The 22,533-nt window shown below is 51.2% G+C and overlaps 1 protein-coding gene across 2 annotated transcripts in view; it reads right to left on the bottom strand.

Moving 5' to 3' along the window:
• Positions 1 to 22,533, bottom strand: part of CACNA1B (calcium voltage-gated channel subunit alpha1 B) — a 193,062-nt gene that overhangs the window by 121,235 nt on the left and 49,294 nt on the right. For both annotated transcript variants that reach the window (XM_060153244.1, XM_060153245.1), the window contains exons 7-11: positions 14,380 to 14,483; positions 11,365 to 11,480; positions 10,970 to 11,026; positions 9,786 to 9,875; positions 991 to 1,200 (exon numbers count right to left, since the gene is read on the bottom strand). In XM_060153244.1, coding sequence (XP_060009227.1) covers positions 991 to 1,200; positions 9,786 to 9,875; positions 10,970 to 11,026; positions 11,365 to 11,480; positions 14,380 to 14,483 — 577 coding nt within the window. The remainder of the gene's footprint in view (positions 1 to 990; positions 1,201 to 9,785; positions 9,876 to 10,969; positions 11,027 to 11,364; positions 11,481 to 14,379; positions 14,484 to 22,533) is intronic.

The raw sequence follows: 22,533 nt of genomic DNA on the forward strand, positions 1-22,533 counted from the left end.
CCGTCTGTCCACCACCCACAAGAACCCTTCAGCAGCTTCCCAGGCTCCCAGCTGGAGCTGCCCAGGCTCAGTGTGGCTGGCCCGTCAGGGGCCAGAACTGGGAGCCAGGACGGTTCTTCTCTGGAGAATGGCTCTCTTGGCCACCTAGGTGACTGCAGGCGCGCAGGGTTCCGAGCAGAGAGGGAGGCGCTTGTGGGGACCCAGAACAGGCTGTTTCCAGATCAGCCGCGGACACAAGCAGGGTGAAGGTGGCTGACCCGGGGAAGGGGAAGGAGGGAGCACTGACCGCAGGACAGAAGTCCTTCGTGCAGTGTCTTCGGAGCTCTTGTGAGGCAAGACAACAAAGCAAGACCTTCAGTTGCACGTGCCCTGCAGGGCCCTTGGGTGTGAAGGGTCAGCCTGGTCCCTGGGGAGGGACCTCAGCTCTTTGCCTCCTTGGAACTGTAGCCAGGGCTGGACAGGTCATGACCCAGAGCCCCTGGCCTGGCCTGAGGCTCATGGACACAGGCTTGCAAGGCATCCCTGGTCATGGACACACCCAGATTCAACCAACCAAGAAGACAAGCAGAAACAAGCAGAAGAGCCCGGGGAGGCCCCTGGGAGCCAGGACTCTCTCTCCTCAGGGGTCCAGGGCAGATGGCTCCCTCGTTCCCTGGGTCTAAAGCCCTTGTGGCGGAGGACACATGACCCTGGTGCCCCAGACCCCTCACTCATTTCCCACTACCCCGACGGATGGGGGTCTAACCAGATCAGCCAGGCTCCCCGGAAGCAGGGCCCAGGTTGTTGGGGAGCCCTGGGATGGGGAGCCCAGGCCTGGGGCACAGCCAGGCCCCCAGCAGAGGCCCCTGGAGCACTTTAGTCAGCACAGGGGTCCTGCCCAGGGCATCCCAAAGCAACAGGTTGTGGACCGGAAGCGGTTCAGAAGAGGTTGGCGGAGGCGGGGCGGGGGCAGGGGTGGGGGCAGGGGCGGGCCCGGGCCCGGCTACGTACACAGCGCCGTGGTGAGCCGCTGGGGCTGGTTGTAGTGCACCATGGCCACGCACAGCGTGTTCAGGGCCACCACGCACAGCACCACCCAGTAGAAGCTCTGCGCCTTCACCAGACGCCGGATGAAGAACCGGAACATCTTCTCCTTCCTGCGGAAGTACGACGAGCTCTCCGTCTTCCCGCTCTTGAGGCTGGCTCGGGCAAAGGGGGACCCTGCGGGAACAGGGGCTCGCTGAGGACGTGGGGGACAGGTGGGCCCCAGGACACGCTCGCCCTCCGCCGCTGTGAGCCTCGCAGATGCGTCCTCGAGGACGTGCATCCCCCACCCCACAAGGACGCTTGCCCCCAGCCCTGGCCCAGCTCGAGGCCCCAGTTTTCCACAGGCACCAAGTGTGTCAGACCCGTTACCGACATTGTGCTAATGACCCGTGTCCCCTGCAGTGGGTCCTGCCCCCACCCCCGCTTCACAAACGAGGGAACCCAGGGCCTCGGCGGTCTCCATGGCTGCTGGGCTCTGGATGCCAGATCTGGATTGGAACCGGCCTCTCGTCCCCAGCGCCCCCGGCCACCGTCCAGGAGGGCAGCCCCGATGCCCCCAGGCCATTCCCACTCCTCTGTGCGGCCTGGGGAGCCCAGCTGCTTCTGGCCCTCCCTCCCTCTGTAGCTCAGGGGTCAGCAGCCAGTGACCACCTGCTTTTCAAGGAGTTTTACTGGAACACAGCCAAGCTCCTTTGCATCTGGCCCAGCTGCAGAGCTAAGTGTGGTCCACAGAGCCCCCAAAGCCCAGTCTCCAGAAAGTTTGCCAAGGAAGCCGCTCCTCTGCCCCGACTCACCAGCCAAACCCACTGCCCCCACCGTCACTTCCACGCCTGCGGCACCTCTGCTCTGCCCCACCGAGAAGCGCTGCGCTCACTGGCTCCTTCTCGGCTCCACGTCCCGGCGTCAATACCGCCCTTCTTTAGGCTCCAGCTAACAGGTCTCCAGCCCCCCAACGATCGCACCCTTATACAGCTGCACTCTGTCGGCTTGTCGGCCTGTTTCGTGCCCAACCCCCAGGCCACACTGAGCTCTGGGGGGACAGGGCCACCCTCTGCACCACCCAACCCCTCGCGCCACTTGACAAACGAGCGAGCAGACTTTGTGGGTGCTTGGAAGGTCTGAGTGCCTCCGAGTGCTCAAACCCAGCTGGCTCTGAACCCCTGGCCTGGCCGTCAGTCCCTGGGGAAGGAGCGTGTGGTGTGTGTTCGGTGGTGGAGGGCGCATTCGCACAGGTTCGTGTGCGTGTCCACACCCAGACTCAACAGCACAGAGAGCATTATCAGGCTGCTGTTCTCTTGGATTCACTAAGTGAAGACGGGCCGAGGCCTCTGGAGAGACCTGTCTACAAGCTGAGCAGCTGCGTCGGGCAGGGAGACGCTGTGCCCCAGACACAGGAGGGGCGGCCCCGAGGAGCATCCGCCAGTCCGCCCTGTGGCGGGATGGGGGAGGGGGCGTGCAGGGCCCTAACGGGGAATTCCTGGCTCTAGACGCCACACCCCACCCACACCCACGGAAGACACTGCTCCGTCACAGCCTCTGGCTATGCCGGGACACAGCCTCCCAATCCACGGCCAGACACCAGCCAGTGCCGATTATTCGGGGCTGGCTCATTCAATGAAACCTCTTGGCCAGCCTTGCCAAGGGTTGCAAAATGCCAAGGCCACAGCCAGCTCCCTCCTCAAAGGCAGCCCTGGGGCACAGAAGAAGGACAGGCACCCAGTACAGACAAGACGAGGAGAAACCTCCACACAGGCAGAGCCATCACGGACCCACCCTGTGAACCCACAGGCTCAGGAACCCACAGGCTCAGAATCCCCAGACGCAGCCATTTAGAAACAGAGTCGCACACACGTGCTACACAGCATACCCGGACGCTGACCACGCCCCCAAAGACACTCAGATTCACACAGGCACACACCCGTGAACACACACAGGCCCGCTCTGGGGAGGGAGGTCAAGAGAACACTTGACTCAAGCAAAGCGCTTTGTGCATACCCATGGCCAGTGAGACAAGAAGCACATCCTCCACAGACACTCCCTGCTGGACAAGCCCCGTGAGGCCAGCCAAGCCCGGCCACGAGAAGGGCCTCAGGGCTGCTGCCCTCGCGTAGCTGCCTGGCCACCTCCGCCAGGGCCTGGGTCCCAGCAAGCAGCTCGTGTGTGCTCACGTCAGCTCTCTTTTACGGTGCTCAAGGCAGTTCACAGTAAAAGTGAACACACGTCACACCCAGAATCGTAGCTTTGGGGGAACAGGAGGCACCGGGACTCCTTTTGGCTTTGTGCAGTTTTCAGGGTTAACTTAATCGGCGTATATTCTTTATGACGAAAAGGCTTATTTCAAGAAAAATACGTATCTTCAAGCTCAAACTAGGGGCAGTCGAGAATGAAATGGACTGTGGACGACAACAGAAGTGAGCACTGGCTAGGACAACGCGGGTGCCCACAAACACCTGGGTGTCTTCGCGCTGGGCCCAGACGGGGGCTCGTTAGTCAATATAACGCCTACGCCCGTCCTGCTTAGTGCCCACCCTTCAAGAACCGCCCTGAGCGGGGCACAGAAACGCAGGGTGGCCGTGACCTGCCCCTGCCCCCACAACCCTGCCAGGTCACAGGTCAGAGATCACAGGTGACAGGCAGGAAGTGCAAGTCCCCTTCCGGCTTAGTGGCTGCCCCTGCGGGCCTGGCGGGGGAGCGGCGGAAGTGACGTGGGCTGAACACCAGGCATGTGGACGTGAGCCCCGTCTGCCCACCAGGCACGTGGCTGGTACACCCTCGCGGCTAGAGAGTCCCTACTGGAGACAGGTCCAGGCTCACATGCGCCCCACAGGGTCTCGGGGTTAAAGGAAACCATGCAGGCCAGCCCACTGGGCCCCGACCCGCAGCCAGCAGGGGGCGGGGAGCGGGGGGGCACCCCGGAGGTGCCAGGCCCCACGTCCAGACCCGTGGGAACCAGCAGGTGCCAAGCCTGAGGGTCCCCGAGTGCAAGGAGACCCCTGGGCTCCGCCGGGGCCACGGGGGAAAGTCTACAGGGTCCCAGGATATGGCACAGCACGAAACCAACGACAATAAAACTGAGAGAGAAAATAAAATTCCCTCCCAAAATCATTCAGCAGCTGAAAGGAAAGAAGTTCACTCTGAAAACCCCCAAACTAGTAGCCTCAAAAATGCAGCAAAGCAATCTTAAATAAACACAGGCAATGTAAGGAGAAAGAAATCATGAGGAAAAGGACGAGAGACACAAAGGAGCAAAGTAAGATACACATGAAGTAACAGGGACTCCAGGACTAAAAGGAACAAGGAAAGGAGGCTGAGTGACCGAACAACGGGAGAAAACATCCCTCCCGTAGGAAGACCTGAGCCTGCAGCTGAGGCCCACTGCGTTCCTGACCCCAGGCAAAGGGAGTTACAGGCGATACCTTGTCTGTGCCAGGAAACGAGAGGACAGGGCAGTGACACCCACAGAACAAGAGACAATGACCACAGCAGCAAAAGCTCCCTCGTCCTGAGAACCATGGAGGACACCTGAGTATGACCGGAAGCAGCCAGTCCCCCACCTACACACCCGTCTAAGGGGGCAATAAGGAATGACAGAGCAGGCCTGAGACAAAGCAAACCGCTGTGTGGTGCGCAGCGACCGCAAGGTGAGAACCTCTACGTGACCGTGCGTGTGATGGAAAGGCTAAGTCAGGATTTCTGCACCCAGGGCAAACACAAGGACTAACAACAGCCGAGAACTAAATCCCCCAAACAACTCAAACCAGGAGTGGGGAGCGAGGAGGGCAAATACTGCAAAGGTCACATCTTATGGGTTGTGGGTAAGGGCAGAGAGATGGGAAATAGGGCGATCTCGTTATGGAAATAATGCATCTTGGTGGTAAAGAGGGTAGAGGAATACACTAAAATAGCAAAGAAAATGTTTCTAATTCTGGGAGCAGGGAAGGGAAGGTAACCATTTGTGGAACAGAAATGGGAGGGATCAGAAATGAGCAAAGGAGGAGAGGGTGATAAACGGCAACCTGATCAAAGCAGCAAAGCTGGGGAAAACAGAGACCACAGTATGAAATATCGACACCAGATGTGAAGGAATGAGGAAGGAGAAAGTCACGGATGTCAACCCTTACACTGAACGGAGACAGACTGGATCCCTCCGTCAGGGACAGAGACCGTAAGACTGGGTTAAAAAAAGAAAAAGCAAACCCCAGCTAAATACTGCATGTAAGAAGAACACTTAAAATGCTTAAAATGATGAGGAAGAGTTGAAAATGAAAGGGAAAGCAAAGATACCAAGCAATGCAAGCTAAAAACCAAAACCAATGGTAGTAACAGAAAGTATGACATTTGCTGTCAGACAAGGAATTGTCCAGTGGAGGAACTAAACGGATAAAGAAGGTATTGTGTGATGATGAAAAGCATAATTTACAAAGAAGATGTAACCGTCATAAACTCCACATCTACCAAAGCATATAGTGGGCTAAATACATAAACAAAAGCCGTGAGAAATACAGGAGGAAGCGTCAAGGAAATGCAGATCAAAACCGTAAGGACTTATCACCTCACACTTGTCGGGATGGCGATTTCCAAAAAAGACAAAAGACAAGTGCTGGCGAGGATGTGGAGCAACTGGAACCCTCGTGCACTGTTGGTGGGAATGCAAACTGGTGTAGCCGCTGTGGAGAACAGTATGGAGGGTCCTCAAAAAAGTTAAAAATAAAACTACCTGATGATCCAGCAATCCTACTACTGGAAAGAGAGAGAGAAAGAGAGAGATCTCCAAAATAACTGAAATCAGAATCTTGACGAGATCTGAGCTCTCCATGTTCGCTGCAGCACTATTCAGAATAGATAAGATGTGGAAGCAACCTAAATGTCCACTGACAGATGAATGGATAGAGAAAATGTGGTCTATACACACCACAGAATACTACTCAGCCTTAAAAAAGGAGATTCTGCAACATGCACCAGCACGGACGGACCTTGAGGATGTCACGCTAAGTGAAACAAGCTACCTTCAGAAAGACAAATACTTCATGACTGATTACACGCACATGAGGTATCTAAAATAATGAAATTCATAAAACCAAAGACCGGGACGGTGGTGACCAGGGGCTGCTGGGCGGGGATGGCGAGCTGTGATGAACAGGAACAGAGTTTCAGTGAAGCAGGATGAACAAGCCCCGGAGACCTGCTGCCCAGCAGCACAGCACCTGCGATCAACAGTGATCCATTGCACACTTGGAATTGGAAAGGATGGATCTCATGATGTCATGATGTGTTCCTACCACACACACACAGAATTTTAAGGAAAAATAAATACAAGAGAAACTTATTGATAAAAAAATAAAATGAAGTGGGGACGTTCAAAACACATCTTTCAGAACTGAACAGACCCAGTGACAAAACACAAAGACCTAAAGAACTGGAGAACACAGTCAATAAACTTGACTTTAAGAGATACCCATACAACCAGACAACTCTCCAAAACAGAGCATACACTTTCCATCAGTGAAACTTTTTAAAATCAGTCGTGAACTCAGAGTTTGAAAATTTCTAAACTTAGAGATTTACTGGCCACATTTCCCAATCAGTATCTGATAAAATTAGATATAATAAAAACATACTTATAAATTAAGAAGCACACTCGCAGATAACCTTTGCCTCAAGAGGAAAGTAAAGAAATTGTTATCTGGAAACAGTACAGAGGGGGACTTCACAGCAAAGCTTTGTGCAGAGGAAAATATACAGCCGTAAGTGCTTTTGCTGTTAAAGAAGAAAAAAGAACAAGTGACACATTTTCAGAAGTTAGAAAAATAATAATAAAATAAATCAAAATAATGTTAAAACATAAACCTAATAAAGGTTAAAAATAAAAATAATAAAATTGAAAACAAAAAATAGAAGAAAGGAAATCTACAATCTGGTTATTTTAAATGATCACTAATACAGACTAACCTCATATGATCCTAATTCAGAAAATAGAAAGCAAAGGTCAACATACTAACAACTGGAAAAGAGCAAAACCAAACTCAACACACTGTAGTCAGTCTCAGAGCTTTAAATAGGTTCTGCAGTCTGAATGGCAGAGCCCAACATGTAAAGCGCCCACCTGACACCCCACTGCATCTCCAACATGCGTCTCAAACTCAGCACTTCTGAACCGAATTCCGGACATCGTTCCCCAGAACGCACGTGTCCCAGGTCCCGTCCTCCCAGGGAGGGCTACTCTATGGACACTTCCTGCAGAGCTGTCCTTGATGTCTCTCTCTTTCTCTCACACCCACGTCCGACCGGTCAGCAAATCCTGTGGGCTTGTCCTCAAAATAGATCTAGAATCCAACCACTTACCACCCCCGTGGCTGCCACCAGCCGCGGGGTCTTCATAGCGGCCTCCGACCTGGTCCTGCTCCTGCCCTCTCTGCACGGCAGTCTGTCCCCAGCGCCCCGCAGGAGCCAGAGGCTGCCTCCCCTCTGAAGACCGCCCTGGCACCCAGAGTCCCCTGACCCGGTCATTTCCTCTCCTGCTGCCCCACTCCGCCCAGCCCCCTCCACCTGGCCCCAGCCACACCGGCCTCCTGGACTCTCCTGCCTCAGGGTCCTCTCACCTGTCATGGGGATGCTCCGTCTCCAGCTGAGCTGACTTGTTCACTTCCTTCAGCTTTTTACTCAAAGGCGACCTTTCCCGAGGCCATCTGCGGCCACTCTACTTAAAATTCCAACACGCCCCAGACCCTTCAAGCCCCCTCCTTCTCTACTTTTTTTTCTTTTTCACACCTAGCACTGGAATGGAAACTCCAAAAAATGAAAGGCTTCTGCATCTTGCTTAGTGCCGTAGCCCAATGCCGCAGGCACTTCCCAGCGCATCTGGGCACTTAGTAAATATCTGTTGAGGGAATGGACCAGCAAAGGACTGAATACAGAAGAGATGAAAAGAATATAAGAGAACTCTACATGCAGCTCTATCGAAACAAGTTAGAAAAGGCAACAAAATGGAAGATTTCCTAACAAAATATAATTTATAAAACTGGTCCAAGTTCTTTTCCTTTTTTAACTAGACGGGTTCACATTTTTATCTCACCTGTAAAGAACAGAAAATCTAGGTGTTATTTAAATTATTCCAAGCTACAGAAAAAGATTTTTTTAACTCTCCAATTCATTTTACAAAATCAGAAGACAAACTCTAGGTAAAATAGGAATGGAGGGAACTCACATGATAAACTTGAAAAAAATTGAACAAAATTCAGATCCACAACACGCATGGGTCTCTTATGGACAAACACAAATGACCCAATAGAAGATGTGCAGAGTATACGAAGAGTCACCAACAGCTAAATTTTAATGGGAAACAAACATTTAAAAAGAGGTTCAAAATCACCAGTAGTGAGTGAAGTGAGAATTAAAGTCCCTGTGAAATATCACTCTGTAATCATCCAATTACCCTCAGACTGGTAACAGTCAAAGTAGCTGCAACATCCAGGCGGGACGAGGGCCGACGTCTTCCCGCCCTGTTGGTGGGTGTGAATTCACAGCCCTTCTGGAGAGCAGTGTGGCGGCAGCCCTGAAGGTGCCAACACACCCCTCACCTCAGCAGCCCAGCTCCTGGGAACCCATCCCGCGAGGGACAGAAAGCACTGGTGAGGAAGGACAGATGTTTATAGGATTTGGGGGGCGGCTGATTACCTGACAGTGAATCCACACCACGGAACACCACACAGCTACTTACAAGAGCGAACTCAAATCAGACCAACTGATGGGGAGGGGTTTCCAAGAGGCACTGATGAAAAAAATTTGTATGAAACTATTTCTGTAACATGAAAAGACCCCAAAACTCTACAACATGTATATGTGCCTGTGTGTGCGCGCACACGCGCATGCGCGCGCACACATGTGTGAGTGTTATCGAGAAACAAGGAAGGGTAAACCCCAAGCTATTAACATGGGTTTACTGGGGACAAAGAAGGGGAAAGTGTAAACAAACAGATAAACAAATACACAAATGACTTACTAGAGAGGTCTGTATATAAACATAACAATAGGATGGGAAGCAGCTCTTCCAACTCGAGTCCACTCAGGATCGCTGGAGAGCAAGGAGGTCTGTGCATGAAAAGCTGTCATTGCCAAGCGCTGGCCCCCCTCCCACACTGCCGAAGGTAGAGACCCAGGGCTGAGCCCCCCTTTGCCGCAGAATGCACAATGACAGGGCATTTAGCACAAAGAGGCCTGGGCACTTCTGGTGCCAGACTTCTGGTACCAAGCTGAGAGGAGGTACTAAAACGATGAAAGATAAAAGAACCAGGTTCCCCTTTCACTGTTCGAGAAGCAGGGGATGAAGCCAAGGCCTCAGAGGCAGCAGACCCAAGGAACATGGGAGAAGACACAGGGTTTAGAAGAGAGATGGCAAGAAACTTTCCATCCCTACAGAGTCAGTGACACACGCAGCCTCCGGCCTTGGGAAGTGCCCAAGGGCTCCACGTCCACACAGGACGGCAGAGCCAAGAGCAGGCAGCAGCCAGCAGTGTGCTGAAACGCATGAGCGTGAGGCCGGAGCAAAAAGGGGCTTCCAGGAGCTGTGCACGCAGCCCACCCCAAGGGCTGGCCCCAGGCAGAAATCCCAGTACCAGGGCGCTGTACTTCCTACTGTCGGGTGGACACACACGGGGCTGGCTTACTTGGGGGTGTGGGCGGTAGGGAAGGAGGGAAGCCGAGGCGACAGGGAGGGAGGGGGCGCGCATTCCGCACGCAGTCACAGGCCCACCGAGACTCACCCACAGCACAGAGGTCTGCAAAACGGTCCTCCCCCTCCTCCGCGTGGATCAGGTCATTCCGGCTCTTCTTGGTGGCTGCTCTCTTCAACACTGCTTTAAACAAAGGGTGGGAGGGGGCGGCATGAGTCCGGGCCTCCAGATGACCTGCCTCGGGGCTGGGTGGTGCCCTTGTGGGCGGTGCCAAGAACCGGCAGCCTTTCCAGATCTCTCCTGAAGCTGAGGCTAAGGGAAGGCAGGACGATGCCTGGCCCCCATGGGACCCTCTCGGTCTTCAGAGCAAAAGGGACAAAGGGATTTTGAGGTTGGGTCCTGCCTGTCCTTCTCTCCACGATGATGCCCACAGGGAAGGCCTGGCTACCATGGAGACCAGGAAACCTCCATGTGGGACAGGGACAGGGCTGCAGCCGGCTTCCCCAACGGCCCACACTCCAAGGCCAGGTGAGACCAGAGAGGTCAGGTCAAGGGCGCAGAGGGGCCAGCACAGATTGCTCAAGGCCCCAGGTGTGGGCCCAGGTGTGGCCCCAGGTGTGGGCCCAGGTGAGACCGCAACATGCGTGGCCATGCTGTCTGGCCCCGTCCTGAGCAGCAGGTGTGAAGAGAGAGCAGCCTTCCTGCCACCGGGGCTGTGCTGGCCCCCGTCCCTGCCCCCGTGGCCCCAGGCTGTGCTAGGGGTCTTTCTACAGCAATCTGGGGGCATCTCCCTGAGCCCTGCGGACAGATACAGCTTGGATTAAACTAGCACTTTTCAAGCTTGTAGAAGCAGCGCTGTCCAACAGAACTTTCTATGATGACTTGAAACGGGCCGAGACTGAGGAGCTGGATTTTCACTTTTGTTTCACTGTAACATACGCACCTGCAAGCTCACACTGTCACGTGTCAGCTGTCAGCGGCCACGCTGGAAAACCCAGCTCTCAGCACAGGCTCCCGTGACCCCCAGGCTGAGCCCACTGCCCGCGATGCCCACTCTGGTCCATGGCACGCAGCCCCCCAGGAGCGGGCAGCTGACCCTCCCAGCGCCTGCCTCCAGAAAGGCCCCGCCCAGGACCATGGTAAGCGACCAACGTGCAGGCACCTGGCTGAACAGAGGGCATCATGCTTCACATGCAAGCGTGCAAACGTGTCACTGCCCGCCCAGCCACCAAAGCCCCGTGGCCAGGCAAGGAGTGCGGACAGCGGTCACCTACCATCGAGAGGGGACTTCTCCTCTGCGTTCTTGTCCTCCTCGGCCAGCATAACTTCCTCTGTGAGAGAGACACAGCCTCAGGCCACAGCCCTCCTGTCCCCACCCCTGACCAGGGCTCGTCCCCCAGGAACACAGCAGGAAGGAGGTGAGACCCTGCCTTCTCGGCCCTCACGCTTCCCGAAGCCGGCAGGGCCCGTGGCTGAGCTTGTCCCACCGACACACACCCCTTGATGGGGCCCACAGACAGCACCCTGGGAAGAGGGCCTGGCTTGCTCCACCTCACAAGTCGCCCTCCCGAGGGCAGCCCCCGCCCCAGGTGAGCTCGGTCCTGGGAGGGTCCGGGGAGGAGGAGCCAGCAAAGGCCAGGCCAGGAGCACCACGCAGCCCTGTCCTCACCGGCCTTGAAGATCCACTCCAGGTACCCGTTGAGCTCCCGCTCGATCTGCTGCTGCCGGCGGAGCTTCAGGAAGGCCCGGCGGTTCTCCACCCGCTCGCGCTCCTTGGCGAACTCCCTGTGATGGGCGAGGCCGCAGCAGGAAGCAGAGCTGGTGGGTGTGAGCATGCCCCCAGGCCCCCCGTGTGCGGCCAGAGGCACAGGGACTCAGGAGGAGGCCAGGACGGGGGAAGCAGGCCACGGGCCACCCCTCCGGGTACCTCCATCACCCGGTCTTTCCCCGCCTCCCCAGCACTTAACAGGCCCAGGTGAGCCCTCCCTCCTCAGGCTCCTGCAGCTCGTAGGGACAGCGCCTCCGCGCCCAGAGAGGGGCTCCAGAGGGCAGGGACACTTCCACCTCCCCCTGGCCTAGAGCAGGCCTGGGCATGCACCCTCCGAGTGCCGGGCCCTGCCATCTGGACAGAGACGCTACAGAGAGCTTCTGGACAACAATCCCCCAGAGCAGAGCTTCCACTTTGTTTCTTCTGCTGCTTCAGATCCAGGGCCTTTGCTAGAAGGAGGAGGGACGGGCAGGCACTGGATCGGCTCAGGGCAGCCAGAGATGACAGGGAGACATTCTAGAATCACCCAGCTCCTCAGCAAACCACTGAGGCTCTCCTGCCCTCCTGGGCCCTCAGCACCACAGCCCCAGTCTCCCAGCCAAGCTTAGAAGTCAGGAGGCTCAAAAGGCCAGAAGGAAGCCATTCACACACACGGGCACAAGAGCGCGTGCCCGCGCACAGACCTTAGCTCAGGTCCCCAGAGGGCAGGCAGGCACACCCTCAGGGCAAAACAGCTATGCCTGTTCTCTGCCGGGCGAGCGAGCGGCTGTCTCTCCCGCAGGAGAAGCAGCTTCTGGGCTTGGCAGAGGGGGCGGGCCCGGCAGGCCTGGCTCCTGTCACGCAGCCACGGTGAGAGGGAGAGCTTGGCTCCGACCAGGATGGACCCCAAGCCTGAGACTGGTGTCCACCAGGGCCTGAGCTGCTGCAACCCTGGCAATGAGAGGAGACGGCTCCCACCTGGACCTCTCACCAAGTCCGGAATCTGCAGGAACGCGGGGCCCCTCGCGGTCTCCCCACCAGGCCAGCGCCATCAACCACACCGGAGGGCAGGAGGGCCTGGGGGTGGCAGTGGGGCGTGACCATACTGCCCGGTTGGCCGAGAGCTGCCAGCAGAAACTCGCTGCAGTGACCAAGGCCTGGCCGCCGGGCAGCCACTGCTCAGGAGGCGGCTGGCTGTGGCCCGCCCTCCCCAGGCTTTGGCCCCACTGGGAGGAAGAGCTGCGAGAGGAACCACCGATTCTGCTTCTCTGGGCACTGGGAGGGTGAGAGCCCGGGGCGTGGCGGGGAGCAAGGCTGAACCAGCTCCAGGCTGGCCGGTCAGCAGCCCTCCTCCAGATGGGCACATGTCGTGTGCTGACCACTGGCCTGAGGGGCCGCGCAGTCTCCAGCCTCCCCAGGGCTGGCAGAGAACCCTGGGGCCCCGCTGCTGGAGCTGGAGGCCAGAGGGAGGGCTCAGCTGAGCTCATTAGGAAAATCAGCTGGTATCGTATCGGCTGGTCCCCAGAGGCAAGGATGCCCGCAGCTTGGGGCAGGGCTGGGAAACACAAAGTTCGGGGCCCCTCACCCAGTCTCCGCTGCTACCCCTGCTTCTTTCTCACGTTCTCCGGAGTAAGCTTGAGCAGGACCCACTCGTGTCCCGCCAGCCTCCCCGCCACATGGCCCAGCACAGGGCCTGCCCTCCTCACGAGTCTGGCCCCCGGCCAAGCTCCCACATCTAGCAGCCCCAGCTCTGAGCATCGCAGACACCACACCCTCTGTGCCTCCGCCCCAACAATTCTCTGCCTGGGAGATGCTCCCCTCTCCTTTGCCAAGCTCATTCCTGGTCCCCTCTGGGCCTCAGCTGAGCTGCCCCTTCCCCAGGAGCCTTCTCTGAGCCCCAGGCCTCCCTTGGCTTCCCCATCCCAGCTCGGACCACAGCTCCCCCCGCCGCCCCGACTAGGAGTTCTCATCGGCCCCCTGTGCTGTGGGCCTGCCTGCTCCCGGCGGAGGTGCTTACAAAGACACACTACTAACAGTCAGAGTCTTACAGGAGGGGCCAAGGCAGGAACACGTGCCAGAGCCAGGGCACAGAGCCCTTGGGCCCAGCCACTGTCCTCTCTGCGGCTGTTCCTTTCCAGACCAATATGATAGCTGCCCCCTGAGTCACGACCTCAGGAGCCTTGGGCCTGAGCAGGAATCTTCAAGGCGGGTGGAATGGAAACTTTCCCCTCCAGCCCTACAGGGAATCTGATGCTCGGGTGGGGGCAGGGAGGCAGGCCAGCCCAATGCCCTCTCCCTCTGTCTACACAGCTTCCTCGGCCCCAGACAAGGGCAGGAGCCCCAAATACCAGCCCTGGTTGTTCCCTGAAGCCAACAGCACTTCCTTGGTCCTCGGCCCGATGTGGGACAGGAGGGCACTATGGGCCACAGGTGTGCTACACCTCACTACCCATGTAGGTAGGAAGCACCTTTCTCCAGGAGGGACCCCAGCGCTGCATCCTCCCTTGTCTTCTGCTGGAGGTCAGCAGGGACAGGTGACCAGAGAGGCGAGGCAAGCCAGGGGTCAGGGCTGGGCTGGAGACCCAAGGCCGCTCCATTCCTTCTCCAGTGTCACACAGAAGGGCTCTCTTGTCCCCAGGGCTGCTCAGAAACCGCACCACGAACCCAGATAAGAGGCAGCAGCAGCCCCTCCCCTGACTCAGAGGCCGGGGTGAAGGCCAAGAGCTAGGGGTAAGGAGGCCAGGGCCAGGGACCACCAAGGGAGAGGTCAGAATGGCAGCACCAAGGACAGGCTGGCTAGAGCTCAGGACGCTGGGAGTGACCGTCCCGGGCCAGGCCGAGCCTCGCCTCCCCCACCACACAGGCCGTGTCCAGTCCCATCCGCCCCCTCCCCGGCCTGCGAACACAGAGGTAGCACACAGCCGCATGGCCTCTTACCCCGAGAGCACGCCCAGCACCAGGTTGAGCATGAAGAAGGAGCCGATGATGATGAGGGGCAGGAAGTAGAGCCAGTTCCAGGTGTTGCCAGCCGCATCGTTGGTCTGGAAGCAAGAGGAGATGTGCAGGACGGTGGGCAGGACAGAGCCCTGGCCACAGAAGCTCCCCGGCCCTTCTCACACACCGGCAGAGTCCGAGTGCAGGCGGGTCCAGACAGGTAATCCAGGCAGGACCCACCATCACGCCTGCCTGCCCTTGCCCCACAGAGCCCCCCTCTGGGGCTGGGGCCCCCAAAGGACCCAGAAGCTTCATGCTCCTTGAAAAGGAGCCCAGGAGTAGTCCCAGGGGGCCAAGGGCTGCCCCAGGGATCCCGCCTGGACACCTCCCCTCTGCTTCCCAGGCTGCTGGACACACCAGGCAGCTCCAAAGACATTCCTCCTTTGTGAAGCCCACGGACCCCAAGGCCCAAGTCTGATCTTCTTTTTGTCTCCTGCAGTTTCCACAGCTCAGAGCAGTAAGCCCTGTGCCGCATTCCCCCGTCAACGGCAAGCCCACAGGTCCCCAGGGAAGAGCCGGGCCTAAGACAGAACCCAGCACCAGGGCCTGGTCTAAATAACCAAATGCAAAAGGTCTTCCCAGACCTTTTGATTTTTAGAGCACAGCCCAAAGAAGGGTGAGGCCCTCTGAGTCCAATTCATTTCCACTGTTGTTTTGTTCTCAGGGGCCCCCCGTCGACCCAGCTGAGAGGGATGGAGAGCCTCTTTCTCCCCGCGAGTCTGGCGCTAGAAGTGAACCAAGAGGGGTGGGTGTTGTGGGCAGGTGACCACCCGGCCCCTCTGCTCCTCTCTTCAGAGGCGGCTCACAAGCCAAGGGCCAGGGCCCTGAGCAGGAGAGAGGCAGGAAGACGGCCTGGCACTGCCCTGAGGCTGGGGCTGATCTCCAGTGCTGCTGTCGGAATTCCTGCCCTCCAGCGTCTGCTGGCCTAGGCAGAGTTGCGGACTCTACCCCTGCAAGTCCTGAGTCCCCTGGACTGCCTGCCACTTGTGGCTTCTGATTCCCGGACACTGATTCCAGGCTGGCCGCTGAGACCCCCGGGCCTTGACCAGAATGGACACTCAGACCCCCAGCTCTACGTCTGCCAGTGTTCCCAGACCACACCTCTGCCAGCCCCACATGCAACTCCGACCAACGGGCTAAGATGGCCACCAAAGCCGCCAATCTCCCCGAAGGGCACCCTCAAAACCTGCCTCCTTCTGGGAAAAAGGAGAGATGTGCTGCCGCGGCCCCAGCTCCCCTCACCTACTGGAGGACTTGGCTCCTGCAGTCTCCCTCTGATGGACCGTTCCCATCAGTAGCCAAAGCAAAAACAAGACAAAACGAACAAGGACTTGCACTTCTGGGAAGATGGAGTGGACATACTCTTCCCTATTTCTCCCATTGAGTACAACTAAAAGCCTGGACATTACATCTAGAGCAAATATATATTTCACAGAAGACTCTGAAAAGTGGAGAAAAGAAAGCAGATGAGCTGGGACCTCTGGACCCATGGTGAGTTCCCTGTGTTTTTGTTTTGTTTTTGCCTCATATATCCCAGACCTGGGGCTTTTAAAGCCTACAACCTGGAAATGCCAAGAGACACAGACAAAAAATACACCAAAAGCCAGCACTCTCTCTCTCTAACCAAAGGGCCAGGAAGGGGGGCACGGCAGACAATAACTGCACTACTCCAGCCAAACAGGGCGGAAAAAAACTGTGGTGAAACTTCCATCCCTGCCAGCAAAGACCCAGGAGGGAGGCTAGGCGACCACCCTCCCCAGACTGTAATGAGGTAACCAACCTCCCCACACTCCCAAACCACAGAGACGTCAGAGAACGACAAGCAGGGAGGTGGGACGTCCTCCTCGACAGATGGTTGATGAGGCCCCCATCCCACCCCACCTCTGTGGTATCAGTGGAGACACACGGGGAGCCGGGACTTCCACCCCCACGTGACAGTAATAAGACACACCACCCCCTCCCCACTAAGGTGCTGCCAGAAAGTCAGACTTTCACCACCACCCAGTACCGAGGCCACACCCCCCCACCCACCCACATAGTGGGCAGAGACCACGTGGAGAGCAGAAACGAGGTACACAAAACCTTCCCAACCAGGTAAGTATCCTAGAGGCAAGTGGGGAGCCAGAACTACCATCCCACTCAGCAGTATGGGGAAGACCCCCACAGTGTGTCAACAGAGGCCAGGTGGGGAAACTTTCCAGCCTTCTACTCCCACCTTGCAGTAGCAAGGAAGCAACCCCTGCTTCCAGTGACAGAATGGTCAGAGGAAGCCAGCTGAAACAGAGGGCTTAAGTCACATCCAGGGTCCCAGGACACAATGCCAAAAATGTCCAGCTTTCAACTGACATTCACTTGCCATACCAAGAACCAGGAGGAACACAGACTGAACGAAAACAGACAATTGACAGATGCTGCGATGGTTAATTCTACGTGTCAACTTGACTGGGCCATGCGGTGCCCAGATATCTAGCCAAACGTTATTCTGGGTGGTTCTGCAAGTGTGTTTTTGGATGATAAAGTAAAGCAGATTGCCCTCCATAATGTGGTGGACCACGTACAATCAGTTGAAGGCCTGAACAGAACAACAAACTGACCCTCTTCCAAGTAAGAGAAAATTCTCTATAAGAGAATTCAGACTTCATCTGTACCATTGGCACTATTGGGTCTCCAACTACTGGCTTTCAGACTAAAACTGCACCATAGCATCTCCTGGGTCTTGAGCCTGCCAGCCCAAGTTTACTGCAGATTTGCACTTGCCAGCCTCCATAATCACATGAGCCAATTCCTAATAATAAATCTCTTTTTTTTTTAATCTCTCTCTGTCTCTCACACACACACATCACACACACATGCTATTGGTTTTATTTCTCTGGAGAACCCTGCCTGATATAGATTGCCAACGCTAAGATGACAGAGATGATAGAAGTATCTGACAAAGATTTTAAAGCAGCCACCATAAAAATGTTTCAGAGGGTAATTGTATACACACTTGAAACACATGAAAAAATAGAAAGTCTCAACAAAGAAATAGTATCATCAAATAAATAAAAGATACAAAGAAGAACAAAATGGAAAATTTAGAACTGAAAAATACAATAATCAAAATTAAAATCTCAATGGAAGGGCACAACAACAGAATAAAGACAACAAAGGAAAGAATCAGTAAGTGGTAAAAGAGAATAATAGAAATTATCCAATCTAAAAGAGAGAGAGAAAATAGACTTAAAAAACAAAAATCAAACAAGTAAGAAAAAACAGAGCAGAGCCTCAAGAACCTAGGGAACTATGAGAGAATATTTGACATTCCTGTTTCAGAGTAGCAGAGTACAGGAGAAAGAAGAGAAGGCTGAACAGTATTCAAAGAAATGATAGCTGAAAAACTCCCAAATTTGGCAAGAGACATAAACCTACAGATTCAAGAAGCTGAGTGACTACCATACAGAATAAACTCAAAGAAATCCACACGACATTTCATTGTCAAACCACGGGGAACTAAAGATAAATTAAAACTCTTGAAAGTGGCAAGAGAAAAAGGGCACCTTACAAAGGGAAACAATTCAAAAGATTTCTCATCATAAAGTATGGAGGTCAGAATGAAGTGGCACAATACTTTTTAGGTTCTGAGAGAAAAAAAAACTGTCAACAGACCTACACCCATCAAAAATATCCTTCAGGGATGAAGGGAACATCAAGACATTCTCATAATAAAAACAGGGAAACTGGGAGAATCTGTCACCCGCAGATCTACCCTAAGAGAATGACTAACGAAAGTCTCTAAGCAGAAAGGAAATGATTAAAAAAGGAATTGTTAACCATTAGGAAGGAAGAAAGAACAATGAAAAGAGTAAAAATAGGGGTAAATAGATTTTATTTGTCCTTTTGATTTTCCTAAATCATGTTTGACAGTGGAAGCAAAACTTATAACACGCTATGATGTGGTTATAAACATATGTAGAGGAAATGTTTAAGATAATTGTCTTATAAATGGGGGAGGGTAAAGAGATATAAAGAAGGTAAGGTGTATATACTTCACTTGAGCTGGTACAATTATGACACCAGTAGACTGGAATAAGATATAGAGCAACCACTAAAAGACCAAACAGAGATATACTCAAAAACAACTAGATAAATCAAAATGGAATTTTTTCAAAAGTTCAAGTAATACTCAAGAATGTAGGAAAAAGAAAACAAAGAAACAAAAAAAACCAGAACAAACAGTAAACAAAAAATAAATAAATAAAATGGCAGATGTGAGCTCTAACATATCAATAATTACATTACATGTAAATGGTCTGAACACACCAATTAAAAGACAAAGATTGGCTAGTGACTTTAAAAACATGACCCACCTATGTTTTATCTATAAGAAATTCACTTCAAATATAACAATTTAGGTAGGTTGAAAGTGAAATATGGAAAAAGAAGTATCATATAAACATAAATCAAATTAAAACTGTAGTGGCTATATTAATATCAGAAAATAAATATCAGACAAAGTAGCCATCAGAACAAAAAAAATTTCACTAGAGACACAGAGGAACATATATACAGGTTTCCCCCACTATTTGAAAGCAGTGCGTTCCTGTGAAGCCTCTCCTAAGCCACAAAGGCATAAAGCAAAGAAACAATCACCATAGGACACATCAGCTAACACATACAGAAAATAAGATAAAACACAGATGCTCACAGATACAATAGAGCTATGGCAATATGATGCTGAGACGCTGAGTGTAGTTCCCAGGGAAGGAGCTTGGCAGTGCCACTCTTGCTGCTTGGGGTGCACACTGCCTTTATAATGGCTCACCGTAAAGCAAATGTTGAACACTATTTTCTCTTTTCACCTTTTTTCATAAAAGCATAAATCTTCCACGGATTTCTTTTGGTTAGTGGAAACAGGTATTAATGTAGGTCTTTCATAAAAGTGAAGTGGCATTAAGAGAACTTTTGAAAAGTGGGGGATACATTATAACGATAAAAGGGTAAATTCATCAAGAAGACATAGCAATTCTAAATGTGTACATGCCTAACAAATGAGCTAAAACATATGTGAAGGAAAAACTGAGAGAACTGAAAGGAGAAACAGACAAATGCACAATTATAGCTGGAAACTTCAACACCTCTCTCTCAAAAATTGATAAGACAACTAGACAGAAAATCAGCAAGGATATAAAAGAGCTCACCATCATGCAACAGGATGTATAATTGACATTTATACACATAATACACAACAACACATTATATACACATTCTTTTCAAGTGTCCACAAGACATATATGAAAACAGACCATATCCTGAGCCATAAAACAAGTCTCAATAAATTTAAAAGAACTGAATTTTTTTCAAATTTAGTGTATCCTCTAACCATAATAGAATCAAACCAGAGACAAATAACAGAAATACAATAGAAAACTCTCCAAACACAAAGTAAACAAACAATTCTAAATAATCCATGGATCAAAGAGGAAGTCTCAAGGGAAATTTAAAAATACATTGAACTGAATGAAAATGAAAATACAAGATATCAAATTTGAAAGACACAGCTAAAGCAGTTCTGAAAAGGAAATTTATAGCACTAAGTACATACATTACAAAAGAGGGAAAGTCTCAAATCAATAATCTAAACTTCCACCACAAGCAAAGGAAGAGCAAAACAAACCCAAATCAAGTAGAAGAAAGTAAACAGTAAAGATAAAAGCAGAAATCAACAAAGTTGAAAATGCAAACAATAGAAAAAATCAATTTTTGAAAAAGTTTGTTCTTTGAAAAAAGTTAAATTGATATACCTCTGGCAATACTGACTAAGAAAAAAAGAGAGAAGACACAACTTATCAATATCAATAATGAAACAGGGGATTTCACTACAGGACCAACAAACATCAAAAGGATAATGAAGGAATACTGCAAACAACTCTCTATACATTTGACAACATGGATGAAATGGATCAATTTCTCCAAAAACACAAACTCACCCAATACAAAATAGGTAAATAGTCCAATAACTATTGAGGAAAGTGATATTGTGATTTTAAAACTTCCCCTACAAAAGGACAGACACATTGGTCAATGAAATAGAATTGATGATCTATAAATACACCCTTACATTTATGATGAGTTGATTTTTTTAACAAGGGTGCCAAGCCAATTCAATGGGGAAAGGATAGTCTTTTCAACAAATGGTGCTGGGACAAGTGGATATCCACAGGCCAAAGAATGAAATTGGATCCCTACCTCACGCCATATACAAAAATTAAATCAAAATGGATCATAGACCTAAATATTACCAGCCAAAATGAGAAAACATAGGAGTAAATTTTCATGACTTTGATTAGGTAGTGGACTCTTAGATACTACACCAAAAGTACAAAGTGAAAACAAAAACAGAAAAAAATGGACTTCATCAAAATAAAAATCTTTTTTACTTCAAATGATACCATCAAGAAAGTGAAATGATAACACACATAATGTGAGAAAATATTTGCAAATAATCTGAAATATCTGGTAAGAGTCTAGTGTCCATAATATATAAAGAAACCTTATAGGTCAATAATAAAATGACAAATAACCCAATTTTTAAATGGGCAAAGGATATGAATACATATTTCTCCAAAGAGGATATATAAATGGTGCCATAAGCATATAAAAGATGCTCTACATCATAAGTCATTAGGGAAATGCAAATCAAAGGTAAAATTAAATACCACTTCACTCTATGGTTGGTTGGTTAAAATTAAATTGTAATTTTACTAGGATGATTAAAATTAAAAAGATAGACAAGTGTTGGTGAGGATGTGGACAATTTGGAACACTTGTGCATTCCTGGTGGGGATGTAAAGTGTTGCAACCACTTTGGAAACCAGTTTGGCAGTTCTTCAAAAGGTTAAATATGGAGTTACCATATGACCCAGAAATTCCACTCCTAGGTGTACACCTAAGAGAAATGAAAACATATTCCACAGAAAAATTTGTACACAAATGTTTATAGCAGGATTATTCATAATGTAAAAAATGGAAACAACCCAAATGTCCATCAACCAATGAAATACAAACAAAAGATGGTATATCCACACAATGGAATCATCTTTGATAATAAAAGCAATGAAATACTGATACTTGCTACAACATGGATGGACCTTAGAAACACAAATCCCACATATTGTATGAGTCCATTTGTATGAAATGTCTGGAATAGGCGAATATAAAGAGACAGAAATATATTAGTGGTTCCAGAGGCTGGGGATGGAGGAATGGGAAGTGACTACTAATGGGTACAGGGTTTCTTTTTTGGTTGATGAAAATCTTCAAAGATGAGTAATGGTAATGGTTGCACAGTCCTGTGCACATACAAAAAGCACTGAGCCATTCACCACTTTGTGAATTTCATGGTAGGTGAATAAAAAAAGTGCGATATGAAAAAATAAAAATAAAAGAAATCTCTAGGCCCAGATTATAGAATTCTACCAAACATTTAAAAAATAATTAACGCCACTTATGCACAATCTCTTCTAGAAAAATAGAAGAGGAGTAATTACTTCTCAATTCATTTTATAAAGCTTGTGTTACCCTGAAAACAAAACCAGGCAAAGACGAAAGAAAGAAAGAAAGGAAGGAAGGAAGGAAGGAAGGAAGGAAGGAAGGAAGGAAGAAATAAAGAAGGAAGGAAGGAAAGAAAGAAGGAAAGAAAGAAAGAAAGGAGAGAGAGGGAGGGAGGAAGGAAGGGAGGAAGCAGGGAGGGGAAGGGGAGGGAGGGAGGGCGGAGAGAGAGCATATGCACCTCAACCTAAACCTCACACTTTATACAAAAATTAACTCAAGATGGATCACAGACTTACATATAAAATAATAAAACTTTTAGAAAGAAATATAGGAGAAAATATTTAAGATTTAGGACTAGGCAAAGAGTTCTTAGATTTGATGCCAAAAGCCCAATCCACAAAAGGAACAATTGATAAACTGGACTTTATTAACATTAAAAACGCTGGTTCTTTCACAGACCAGGTGAGGAGTATGAAAAGACAAGCTACTGACTAGGAGAAAACATTTGCAAACCACACATCTGACAAAGAACTAGAATGTATCTAGAATATATAAAAACTCTAC

The sequence above is a fragment of the Lagenorhynchus albirostris genome, chromosome 7 (assembly GCF_949774975.1).
Source record: "Lagenorhynchus albirostris chromosome 7, mLagAlb1.1, whole genome shotgun sequence".
In the NCBI taxonomy this organism is placed as follows: Eukaryota; Metazoa; Chordata; class Mammalia; order Artiodactyla; family Delphinidae; genus Lagenorhynchus; species Lagenorhynchus albirostris.